Here is a 14004-nt window from a genome sequence, read left to right on the forward strand (position 1 = left end):
GTTGTGCATGAACAAACTTTAAAATCACGACACACACTCTAAAGGCCATACTTAGAAGTCAGAAAAGATTATAAAATGTATTTAATATTTTCGTTATCAGGCCTACTGTGGCGAATAGGCTTTTAAAAACGTTTAGCACTCATTTTCGGCAAGTTTACAGTCAATATAAAACAATAAATAATACAATTAGCATTTTTTTTTATGTCTCCGCACATTTGAATAATAAAAATATTAAATCTTTATTACGTTAAGGATGTTTTGTGCAAATCTTCACATCCTGCAATGTGACTTTAAGAATGGGCTTCCTTGAAACCGTCCAGCTCCATGTTAGCATGGCCAAATTGATGAACTTCTTCAACGATACTACTTTTTGAAATAACTTTTTTTTAAAAACCTTTTAACCCGCTGCTCTTTAACGAAGTTTATCTGCAAAGCTTCGTTTTATACTTTTTTTTTATGTTTCTCATTTTTAAGCTCAGTATGCGCGTTTGCAGACAGGGAGTGGCAAAATATAAATACATTTTTTTGCCATAAATCTTCGAAGTAAGTTCATTCTGCAACATCGTCCTTGCCTTTGAGTGACGGACCCAATGGACCATTCGTCGTCGATAATCACGCAAGTAACCAGAGACGACGAGGAAAATGCGACTTGTCGTGAGGAAGGTGAGTTTGGGAAAAAGTTTGTTTGACTTTTCAAGCTGCGCATGACAATGTCGAGCGAGGCACGAGACAGCGGTGTCTACGGGACGCCACGGTGTCACAAATGTTACCTGTGGGCCTGTTAACGAGCCTTGATAACCCCGGTCAACTGCTCGGACACTTTAAATGTCCTTGAATGACATTGTTGAAAAGCTTTTGACCACATTTTATGAAGTTTAGAGCCTGTTGCTTTCTGGGTAGGCCATGCGCGCAGCCGCTTTGAAGTCTTGTTGTAAGTACTTAAAAGGCAGCAATTTGTATATGAATGAGTCTGGGAAACAAAAAGCCACAAACTTATTCAGGTTCCGCATTGTTAAGCCGCAAAATATGAATAAAACTTGTCAAAATGACGTGTGTGTACTAAGGGGGCGGGGTCACTTTGACAGTCCACTGTTATTGTTTTGGACTTTGATGTGGAGCTGCTTTCAGATTATCTCCATGAAGGTATTGTCGTACATCAACAGAACAATAGAGCCTACTAATGTAGGTTTTATAGGATACTTTCAACACGCGTATTTTCACTATTTGGACGAAAAGCATGGCCATTATTCTGAACTGCTCAGAAATGTGCATCCTCATATTTCCCTTTTGTTAAAATTGTTGGTGCAAAAGTTTCCCCAGTTATCAGTAGGCTTGATGAAGAATCAAATATGCTTTCTGGATGGATGGAAAGTAGTCTATCTTAATTTAAAGTTTGCAACGTGTTTTACTTATGTTGAAGGATGGTTCCCCATATAGGCTAACTATAAACATTTGTTTCATGCATCCGCATCCTTCACTAACAGGGGAACGACTCATCAATAGGCCTATCAATCACATCAATGATACCTCACACAATATTTATAACACAAAGGGGAAATATCGTTCCTTTTAGCCTGATTGCATTTCGACAATAAATGAAGAGTCTAGTTTTTTGTGACTTGTTAAATAATAACTTATCCTATAAAGTGAGCCTGTGACGTTTTGATTCTGAATTTAACTGAATCAAAATCTCTCAGTGGCAGACTTTGTGATATCAATAAGTATGGTACCATTGTCCAAAGAATCAGTATACAATTGTAGTATGATTAAACCTGTGATTTACAACTCACAAGGGGGCGATGTAGGTCATGTAAGACTTTGCTTAGTATTATTGTTATTTGTTACACCAACAAGAGGTAGTGTTTGATTTTGTTAGCGTGCTTTCATTTATTGACCTTATATCCTAAAGACATAATGGTTAGACCCAAAAAAGGGGGGACTTTTTTACAAGTTTTATCTTCAAGGTATTGGACTTAGACTGATGACTAAACATATGAAGCCACTTAAGCTTCAGTAATCAAGCAATTCTAAATTTGAAATGCTTGATTGTGTAATAATGAACATATTGATCCCAATAAGCAGCAATAATGATATGCAGTGCGATAAAACTAATCATTTCTATGTCTATCTGCTGTTCTTCATGTTTTAAGTAATACGTTTTTCCTGCATTTAAAATGAACCCAAGAAGCATTCTTGTTCACCACTTCTTAGGATAATCTGAGGGTAACTCATGGCTGATCTGAGCTTCTTCTGACTGTGGTGAAATGGGAACATGACCATTATAACTATGCTCAGTTCACGACTTAAGAGCGTGGTTCACTGTGATGGGATGCAGTGCACAGTCCACATGGTATGACATCTCGCTTATCAATAGAAACATACTTAATGGGATGAATGAATTGATTACCTTCTCGCAACCCCAGAACATGCTGCAGCATGTAGGGAAGCATTCTAAAGAAAGAAATGCAGCCTCTGACAGATCAACCCGGCAGTGTTTCTCCTGTTACCTTTTGTAAAGCTGAGACCAGTCAGAAGGTGGCAGTACCAGCTAGCCTACAGTACATGATAACTTCAGCCTGCTCTTTGGAGTTCTTCCTCCTGGCTAAGAGGTCATGAGTCCAAAATATGGCTGCTGTCCAGCAGAGAGGCACCGGAAGAAAGACAACTTTGTTTTAACATGTCTTGCAAAGTTTTTCAAAGTTCCAATCTTCTAGTCATTATATTTTGAAAGCTTTTAATCTAGGTTTGGAAGCTTAATTATCTAACTTCACTCCTGCAATTAATATGTAGGTCTACTTTGATGGTCAGTACTATTAATGGATATTTCCATTTTATATTCCTCTCAAGGATTTTGGCCACCAACCAGTAACCTCACCTGTTCATCAGTCTCATCACAGCAACTCTAATCCGAATAACTTTCAAAAAAAATGTTTTAATTGGACAAGAGTAAGGTGAGCATTCTCAGATGTTTGTACCTGAATCTGACCTGACCTAAGACCAGCTCGGTCACCATGAACCTGCCGTACCATTTGCTCCGGAGGAGTGTGAAGCGAGTTGTCAGATTGTAACAGAATATCGAGTGTCAAAGTTTCGGAAAGTCGGCCGTGGGAGGCCTCATTCTTTCTGCGTCTGGATAGGAATAGAAGCAGCTGAGTTCGGAGGCATGCCTACACGTAGCCCCAAAGGGTCCCAGATAAGCCAGCTTTTACTAAGTAGGCTGAAACATGCTGTTGTGGCGTGAGGTCGTTGCTGCCCCTCGGAAATGCTGTAACCTCATTATCAGTGTCTAGGCCTCTTGGACGGGGAGGTGTGAGGAATGCTGCAGTACAGTTTGCTTCTTACGCATTTCTTATAGCTAATTATAAGAGACTAATGAGGAAATAAGGTTATTTCAACTCTGATTAGCAATAGACTCAATATGTTTCAAAATAAAAAGCAAGAAAGGAAAGTGAAAAGACCATACATGACAAAACTTTGAAGATAGTATCAAAGGTTTTACATTAATAACAGACACAAATTATAACAAGATAAAGGGGAATAACAATTTAAAGGTAACATCGCTTTTATTATTGCTGTAAAAAGTAATAATATCTGATTCCAAAATGAAAGATTGACCACTCTTAATGACACAGTTAACACCTCACTTTTCTTACGTAAAAAATGTGTATTTAGTGAATTATTTAAAGAAGGCGCTGTTATATCATCGGTGAGCTCTGTCGCCTCACAGCAAGAGGGTTCCTGGTTCCAGTCCCTGCTGGACAGGACCTTTCTGTGTTCAGTTTGCATGTTTGCATACTCTGGCTTCCTTCGACAGTCCAAAGAACTGCTTGTTGGGTTAATTGGTTACTTAAAATTGACCGTAGGTGTGAGAGTGAAAGTTTGTCTGTCTCTATATTTCAGACCTGTGATGAGTGGTAAACAGTCCAGGGTTTAACCGCCTCTTGCCAAATGACAGCTGGGATCAGCACAAGCCCCCCCCCCCCCCCCCCCCCCCCCCCCCCCCCCGCGACCCCAAACGGGACAAGCAGTATAGATAATTGATGGATGTTTTATCAGACCCTAGTTCATGTGTTATAGAATATCAGAAAGTAAAATAGTGTTTATTCTATGTACTGTGACAGGGCCTTGCATCAACAGAATAAAAATAAGATATGCTATTCATGCATTTAAAAATAAGTATTTTAAAGAAGGTTTCACTGGGAGCAAGGAGGTCAAAAGCGGACTGATGTGTAGGCAAGTCTTTGAGAGAAGAGATGCAGTATACGCTTCTTGAAGTTAAATTCAGCATCTGAAATTTTTTCACACGGTGCCTCAAGGGCTTTGGACCTACACAAAAATCAGTTTTTCCTCATTGAGCTGTGAAAAAGTTGGACAAACTAATCTTTGGTTATAGCTCGTGGTGGATTTTTTAACTGGTTATGAAACAGACTGAAATGGATACTGATGCCTCTTTATGACCTACTAAACCAAATGAGAACATCAGCGAAATGATTTATTATTACTTAATTGGTATTATTACTCTGCCTCATAGGAGTCAAATTAAGTGATTAAGAGTATTGTGCCGTGACCTTTTTTTAAAGATTTATTTCTGGGTTGGATTGTGCATAGAGGATGATAATGGGGTGGGGAATGACATGCAGGAAAGGAAGTCAGAATCAATCCCGTTTGGAGGAGTATAGCCTCATGGCACGACCCAACCACTAGGCCATCAGTGCCCTATACCGTAACATACTGTACTTCGTTCACATATTCTACTGCAAAGATTATCTGAGTGATACATTTGACTTTAAAAAAAAGCAGGATGAGTGTTATGGTTAAAACTCATGAGCCTTTGAAACATGTACAGTTCAACATTTGGCCACATGGGGGAATCAAAATGAACAACAAAATGTTCCTCACAGGTGCGTTAAAAAATTAAGCTTCAGCTAATGGATCAAGGTATCCTTGATCAAATCTGTAAGAGTGATATTAATGTATAATGCTCATGCTTAGTGTGAATTATATTCCTTCTTTGGACCCTGCAGGTTCTGATTGTTTCTGTTCAGTTTAGCTAAACTTGGTCTGTTATCTCCCCAGTGCTCTTTAAAAATCTGCTTGCACAGCTATGCGAAGTGTGTAGCCCTTAACAACTAGTCATGTGTCAGTATTAGAAGTGTATTCCTGGTCCAAAATGCCATGTTCATGACCCTCCTGCAGATCAGGATCAAACCTGCACTTGTAATATGGTGCTGCAGTCCCAGATGTCTGTAACAGTGGACAAGAAGAGCGTCAGTGAAACCTCAGAGTTTAGAGTAGTTTGGTGCTGTTCAGTCAGTTTTAATCCACACAGAGCCGTGGAAACCTTACGAATTAAGTTTATTTGTATAGTAGGGTGCAGAGCATTTTGCTGTTTTTAGTGTTATGCATACTGTCATGTTGAGGAAATTGGTACACCCATGTCACACTGCCTCTTTATTTTTAGCCACACGAGTGGTGGGGCTCTAGGGATGGCCATGGGTTGTTGGCTACGTTTTAATGGGGGGAGTGAACTTTCAAAGATACACCATCGACAGCGATCTGCAGGAGAAATTACAGAGAATGTATAATCACACATTTTCTGCATTCCTGCACTAATCTTTGCAGCTGTCTGTTTATTGATTACATCTCAAACACCTCAGTCAGTTAAATTAAGGGTCAGAATTGATGTAAACAAAATACAAGTTGTAGGATGTGGACTAAAATGAACATTAGAAAATGATTGAGAATGTAGAGGCAGCAACGGTGTTGATGATCAGAACGTTGCCTTGAAAGTAAACTAACCAGCATAATGCTATAATGCACTTAAATATCCCATATTATCCTTCAGTAAAGATGTTTAAAGTCACAGTCAGATGGAACATTTTCTTTTCCCTAAAAATTTAAACAATCACACATTTATTGTCCTGATAAGAAAACCTATAAATACAGCGTATACTTTTTTATCATCATGGAAAATAATATTAAAATACAGATGTAGTCTAGGGCTGGACAATTCATTAATTACTAAAAACTACAATACTAAAATACAAGAAAAATACTTAGAATAAAATACCAGAGATGCTTTCTCATTCAGCACATGTACATTTTGTCTGTTTGACGGAGGCCTGTGAATAATGGCCATGCTTTTATGTCATTTTGATGCAGTCAGGGGAGGCTCAAACTATATGACAGTGTTTTTTATTTTCAATTTAGTGGTGGAAAAACTCCTTTTGGGATTTAATTTGTATTCAGGATTTGACATTTTGCAAACACAGGGATTGTGTGAAGAACAGCAGAACTGAATTATAGATAATTTGCACTCTTCAATATTTGTTGATGTATCACCCTTTATATCATTGTTAAGATTTTGAGCAATGTTATTGCACATTCTTGCACAAAGTACATAGTCCTGCCCAAGAATATATTTATATAATTTTATGCTTTCAGTCTTGTTGCAACGAACTCAAGAAACGAGGGGCAGTACTCTTTTAATGAAGCAAGCTCTAACAGCTGGTTTAAAGTTTTGCTTGAGTGCCAAAAAAGGTTAATTCGACATACACTGGCCTATCTTCAGGTTCTTTTTTCAGTCCATGAATGCAGAGAAGCTAAATGGCATGTTTGTCACCTTTGAGAACAGTCAGGCTACTGTTTGGGATGACAGACTGTGACTGACAGACACAGCATGATGTGGCCAATGATCAGGACACTGAGCAAACCCAAAGGTCAGCCAGAAACACAGGCTTGTTTTTGTGTGTACTACGGTTGCTCATAATAGTGTGGCTAAGACTAGGGCTGGGCGATAGGTCTAAAAATAGATTCTCTGATGTTTTCACACCAAACTTAATTTAAAATGTAAACCTTTTTTCTTATTATTATAAGTAAAAATACAAATGGCAAATAAATTACCCCAAACAAGATTTATCAATAAAGTTTTAAGAAAATAAAACTGAATTTGAATTTGCCTTGGATTAATAAGAGTAACATGCAGGCTGTTGACTTGTCTTTAAAAGTGCACTATGGGGGTTTCAGGGTACAGCAGAAGTACAGATGAGGCAGAGCAACTTCAGCTAAATACATTTATTTTTCATATTGTAAATTTATTTCATTCAAATAAACAATCAAATTAAAAAACAAACACTAAATCTCAAATTTTGAATGAAAAGGAGCAGAAAGACTAATCTAATAAAATCTGCCAAAACATTAACAAAACACATTCAAAAACAATTCAAAATCAAATAAATTGGCTGAACACAGCCACTGTCAGCCCCATCGTAGGTCCTCATTAACAATTCATTTTATACCATACAAAGCATATCACAAATTAATTTTTGTGTCACAGCATCACGAAACAGAACAATACATCTCATTAACATATTTCCTTCTACCTGGGTAGCACATACCTGTGGCGGATCGTTTTAGGCATGTGGATAAACGCATGCTTCTCCACTGGGCACCGTATCTTTAGTGATATGAGCATCAGTATAGTCTTCCACCTTGTCCCTATCTTGTCATACGTGATGCAATGGGAAAGTGATTCGACTAAATGTTAGTGTTTCAGCAGAGAGACATTTCTCCCACTCGGCTGCATGCCTCTGTTTGAGATGTTGAAATAAATTGGTCGTCCGGCTGCCTTTAGTTGCAGAGGACTGGGGTTTGTTCGAGGTCTGATGCCACAAAACCAAACCAGTTCCAAATGGCTAAGAGACTGTGCCTTTTTAAAGAACAGCTCTTCATTAATGCCGGTAGCCATGTTGTTGTTGTTGTTGTTGTTGTTGTTGTTGTGTGAGTCTCTGAAGGAAATAAATGAGGAGGGAGGTTGTGAACTACGGGAGCCCAGATGAGTAGCTCAGGAAAAGAGAAAATCTAGATTTTCATTTTTTTTAAATCCTCCGTTACCTCAAATATTTATTGTATTCATGTATCTGAACTTTCTCTGTTGTAGCCTTTTCTTGATGGGTTACAAATGTTCACATTAAGCTTCTTCTTGTATTTGTGTCACCTCTCACGTGGGTTTCATGCAAATTGGTTGTCTGCAAAAGACACAAACTTTCTATCATAGCATTATCTGTTTTTCAGAACCCATTAGAAATTAGGGGTGAAAAACATAAATGAATCCAGTCCAAATGACTGTCAGTGTGTACTTCATGACCTCTGTTATTTTGGATCATATCTCAGTCCATCAGGAGCCGGTGCCATCTGTGCAGTCTGGCATTCTGTTTGTTGACATTTGCAATATAGACACGATCATTAAGAAGCTTTGGGAGTGACGTGATGCTGCAGCGTATACCGTGTCAGCGGATTCACTTGGTCATTTTTTTCTATTAATTCACTGAAACATTTCAGAACATTCACTTTTTTTTTGTTTATGGCCCTGAAGATTGTATACAGCTCCATATTTACACCTTCAATCTAATTATTAACCACTGTCAGCAGCTGCTTTGACTATTTTAGGCTCTCTGATGTGTAATGTCAGAAGAGGTAATGAGCGGCGCTGCAAGATGTTTTTTAACACTTTGGAAAAAGTGTCACCTGCCTGATTCCCTCACATGTGTTTGCACACAAACCTTTCATCTCGAGACCAAGAGAGGAATGTCCCAACAAGCACGCCTGCATGGGCATTAATGACTGCTCCCTAGTGGCTTCTTCCACTTTGAGCCTCTGTTGAATGAAGTAGTCAGCAGACAAGAGCCATCGCGAATACCACCTGAAACTGGGTCAGGCTTGTTCAGTGGTGAAGCTGAAAGTGGGCCAAACTAAAAAGGTTATCATAAGGACTCTTTATTTTGTAAGAGATGTAGATTTAGCCATCCCAGTTGGTTTATTGGATAGTCCTTTTTGTTTTCTAGAAGAAAGCCAAGACTAAAGTCTTCATATTACTGAATTATTCTCAATAAAATGAAGAATAAATGCTTTCAACACATGTGTAAGCACACAACATTCAGGCAACCACAGTGAACACAGAAACACATGGAGCTTTTTCTGCAAATAAATAATGAATATTAAACCAAAGAAGTATATTGTAAAAATACAAAACACATTGCACCAGTATAAGAAGTGAAATCACCTGTAGAAATGTGCTCATTGTGCAATGTGAAGCAGTATTTTGTATTTAAAATTAGCCAACCTTACATTACTTTGAGACTGTAAGAATAAACATTGTTATTTATGGAATATGGTTCATTCATGTGGTGTCACATGTGGTGACACATCAGAAAAATAATTTTCCGTGTTTTTAAATGCAAATGAACGCCTCCTCAAGTCGTAACAACAATTTGAAAAAATAGTCCTCCTAGCCGGAGGTCAGGGTTCAAGTCCGACCTGTGGCTCCTTTCCAGCTTGTCATTCCCCACTCTCTCTCCCGATTTCCTACTCGACCCACTGTCCTGTCTAAAATGAAGGCAAAATCCCCAAAACAAACAAAAAAAGAGCTGGAACAAACAAATGTTTTCATAATGAATTGATCTGTTGATGACTTTATCTCCAAATCGTGACAAAAGTAGTGAATTAACTGTTTAAAAGTTCTTCAAGCACACCACAATGTCGTTCAGTTTCTACTGAATCTAAATGTATTTTGTTAAATATCACAGAGGATTAAGAGAAGCTGCAAATCTTCACAGCTGAGGAGAAGAAAAGCTTGTTTAGTGTTTTGTAGTTACTCTACATAGGTTATTGTTGAAGTAAATTTAGTTTATACGTGGCCAGGTCACATGATGGTACCCAACACTGCTCAAACACTGATCAAAGCAGGTGTGTATTCACTTCCTGCTCCTTCATGTGTTCTCCGCTAAACAAGGTATCCATTGCAATCACTTCACATTTACACCCAAAGCAAGATGACAGGGCCATGATAGGTCCCCATAGTGCGGCAACAGATTTAGCCTTGTCTGAGCAGCATGCTAATGCCTCGGCTGACAGCTCTGACTGGCCATCAAGCTCACCTAATTTATCATTATTTTTCTTTTTTTGAAACACTGGCTCTCATCGCTCTGCCACCAGTTGATGAGGGGTTTCTACTTGTTGGTGCCCTGAGGTGTAAGTAAGTGGCCCTAGTAGTGTTCTGAGAGATGACTTTTTGAGATTCATGAAGTATTTGTTTGTTTCAAAGGTCAATATTTGTTCTCAATAGACTCAAGTTAAGTCATCTTTCTTTTGGCAAATGGTTCAAACACAAGCAGAAGCAGAAAGTACCGGTTGTACAGGAGTACAGTAGTAGTTGTAGTGATCAAGGAAGTTTAGCCGATGGTTGGCCTGCGGGTTTAAGACACTAACCTAGTTTACAAAAAATAATAGAACAAAAAAAACAACGCATTGTCTTTACACATGTACAACAAGATCGATGAATGTCTTTAACTTAAAGAGCACAATGTACATGCAACCACAGTAACATAAAAATACACAAACAGGTAACTTTGTAAATTGCACGGTTAATAATGAATATTGCACGGTAAAAAAAGGGACTTGGACCGGAAGTATACATTGCATTTGTAGAAGACAAATTGACCCAATTAAAAAAAAAATACTTCCCTGCTAGATATGTGATTATTGCAGAGTAATAAGGGGGGTTGTAAACGGGGATAATACACTAGGCAATGTGTGTATGACTGGTAGTGGTGTGCGGTGTGTGCATATTGGAGTTCACTGTGGACTTGGCTCTGGGGTAGAAATGTCTTTAGTTTTGTTTGAGTCATAATGGATCTGTAGCGTCTGCTGGAGGGCAGAAGGTCAAACAGATGAAAACCAGGGTCCTTGGCTCTTGGTTCTGGCTCAAAATTTGACCTTCAACTGTTTTAGCTTTCTCTTAAGCAATTGCAATTTTCCAATATGCTCCTGCAGCCACATGTCTGATCTGTCCTTGGGCAAGACATTTAACCCAAAGTTGCTCCCGCTGCGTCATCAGCAGCGTATAAATGTGTATGAATGGAATTAGTTACTTCTGATGGACTCTTTACATAGAAACCTCTACCATCAGTGTGTGAATGTGTAGGTGTGACCTGAGGTGTGAAAGCTTTTTGGAGTAGTCAGAAGACCAGAAAAGTCCATTTACCATTCGAAGGTTTTATTGAATCAGAATCAGAATCGGCTTTATTGGCCATGTATGTTTACACACACAAGGAATTTGTCTTCAGTAACTGTGCTCACAAAATTATAGCATTAAATATAAACATAATATAAGCAAAAAAAAAGACTAAACACGGCTAAATTAGATAATAGTGCAGTAGTGATTAGTGCAAAAAATGCTGAGATGAACATGATAATAAATATGTCATTATGTAACAGATGATTCGTTTACATGAGGTAGAGTTTTTACAGTCTTTACATTAAGCAATGTGCATAGATTGATGAGGAGGACAATATCACTGTATTTACATGATTAAGTTATTAAATTTAGAAAAATGTTTTTAATAGTACATTCACAGTTCACATTCACAGATGGTTTAAGGGTTACCGGTAATTTACAGTGACAGGTCTGACACTCTGTGACTGTTTAGCGTTCATCAGAGTAACAGCCTGGGGGAAGAAAAAAAATGCACTTGAGCTTTTACTGTATTAGCGCATTCTAGTCTTCTGACTTAGTCTGGTTATTGGTTGTGTCTTTTGTCTTAGTTTTCTTATGTGCTGCAGAACAGGAACCTGCTGTAAACCAGTATTAACTGAGTCAGGCCAGTTTAACTGTAACTTTTGTAATGTTGCTTTTCATCTTTTCCTTTATAATAAATAAATGAAAATGGAAAATGGTGTTGAATATTTAGAAGCAATTATGCCAAACCTAAACAGCTTCCTGAATGTTCCCTCTGCACTATACGGAAAAATGGTCCTAAAAACAGTGAGAACATGATGAGCTATTTGAATTGTAAGTATTACCTGACATTATGATAGTGAAGTGTCACAAACATTTACATCTTACATAAACAAAAAGAAATTGACACTTTTTTTTTCTTTCTTTTTGGGCTGAAACATACACCTCTGCTTTGTTATGTAATGTCTTATAACCTTTAGCTGCACGACTAAAAAAAGGCATGGTCAAGTTATGCACAACATGACTGGACTCAGCAGGGGTCTATGCTGACAGTCCAGACTGATGTGCGGATCAGATGTACTGGATCCCCATGGGTGCCAGCCAGTACTTACATCATGAAACGGATCACATCTTGGCCCCATGTGACCGACACACACTAAATACTACGTCTTTGACACCAATGGAATACAATGATACATGAAGTGTAAAAATGTTTAATCAATGATAAAATATGAAATCCCAAAATTATTTTTGTGAACAATATTAATGATTCCACCATGTGATGTGTGTTACACAACAAAGAACAACCCCAGTGGACTCCCTCAGCAAGGTGTACTATAACGGTTTTCAAAATGTACAATACTGTCATGATTTGGTCTTATTTAGTTTTGTATTTCAGCGTTTAGGTTTCCATGTTTTAATTTCTCCTGTTTATCCTAGTGTTGCTTGTTTCCCTTGTGTGTTTTTGTCCTAATGTTTCATAGTTTAGTCTTTAGTGTTTCGTGTGTTATTTTTGTAACTTCGTACCCTAGTGTTTCTTTATGTTCTAGTGTGTTTTTGTTACTTTCTTGAGTTCTGTGTGTCTTCAGTGTTTCAGGACTAGTTTGTAGTTCTCCTCAGTGTTTCTTGTATTTTATTCCTGTTTCTATGTGTTTCCCAGTGTGATTGCCCTGATTGTCCTCACCTGTGTCTTGTTAGTCTCACCTGTGTCTGATTACCCTATGTCTATTTAGTCTCTGTGTTTCTTCCCTTCTGTGTCAGTTCATTGTTGTTTGTCGGTGTTGTAAGTCGTTTCCCATGTCCTATGCCAGACCTCTGCTTACCTGTGTTATAAGTATTTTTCCTGTGCTTTTTGACTTCTAGTTTTTGGCTTTTGAAGTAAGTTTTTGTTTGCCTTTGGCCTTTTTGTTTATTAAATATATTTAGTTGATTCTGCACGTGGGTCCAGTTCCTTGGTTTTCCCCTGAACGTGACGGAATACTTCCCTAACTTTAGGTTTTAATAAAGCTGCAACCTTCGTTGTTGAAAATTGAAGCCAATGCAGAAGTGCAAAATTGTAGTTTGAGTGTCCGCTTGATGCTGGCTCCAACATACATACACACCCCAATCAAAAAAGTCAGTTTTTCTCTTTCACAGCCTGGTACAACAAAACAAATTGGTCTGATTAGTTATTGTCATCATGGGCACACACTGTACTTGAGGGGAATTTTTGTTGTAACGCATACGTTTTGATGCCATAGTTAGGCGCATAGCTGACATGATTGACAGGTGGGCCCTATGTAACAGTTTGTCATGAGGCTTAAAACGTGCCTCTGCTCCAGCTCTCAGCCTGTCGTTATGTTTACTGAAAGTTAGTCTGAGACAGCATTTCCGGCATGGCGGCTTCTGCCAATCTATGGTTTAATACAATCTCAGTCCATCCATCTTAGTCCATTGAGCATACACCTGGAAACAGTCACAATAAACTTCAGCTTAAACAGGCGGTGACCTTGAGTAGAACCATACTCGATGAACATCCATCTGCCACAAACGGGCTGAGAAAGGGAGATAGAGGGAGAGGCAGAAACAGACATACAGAAAGACAGGGAGAGGTAAACACACCAACAAAAATAACATCAGATAAAACCGATATGAGTCTAGTATGAACATCATGTCTATGTTTCGTCTCTCTATTTAGGTTCCAACGATGTGTCCCCCTCAAAGAAGCCCCGCAGCAGAGGCCTCCTGCACAGCCTCTTCTGCTGTCTTTGCCACCAAGAATCAGAACCTCCAGTAAAAAACAACGCTCCCCTATTGGTAGAAGAAAATGGGAGTCTGTCAAAAGTAAGTCTTTCCCTCAACACCTCACTCTTCCTTGTGATATCAGCTTACTCTCACCTTTCCCCTTGATCGCCTTTGAGCAGCATGTGGTCAGCGTTGCGTAAAAACACATGTATTCTTGGCTCGAAGCTTTTCGTGTTTACAAGAGCATTATGTGCTTGGAGGTAATT

General features: G+C 38.6%; 1 protein-coding gene across 1 annotated transcript in view; it reads left to right on the top strand.

The window, feature by feature from the left end:
- Nucleotides 1-292: 292 nt before the first annotated feature.
- The window catches only part of LOC132987061 (carboxy-terminal domain RNA polymerase II polypeptide A small phosphatase 1-like), a 29044-nt gene continuing 15332 nt past the window's right edge, over nt 293-14004 (top strand). The window contains exons 1-2 of the mRNA XM_061053846.1: nt 293-663; nt 13692-13837. Coding sequence (XP_060909829.1) covers nt 591-663; nt 13692-13837 — 219 coding nt within the window. The 5' untranslated portion in view covers nt 293-590. The remainder of the gene's footprint in view (nt 664-13691; nt 13838-14004) is intronic.

This window comes from Labrus mixtus, chromosome 13 (assembly GCF_963584025.1).
Source record: "Labrus mixtus chromosome 13, fLabMix1.1, whole genome shotgun sequence".
NCBI lineage: Eukaryota > Metazoa > Chordata > Actinopteri > Labriformes > Labridae > Labrus > Labrus mixtus.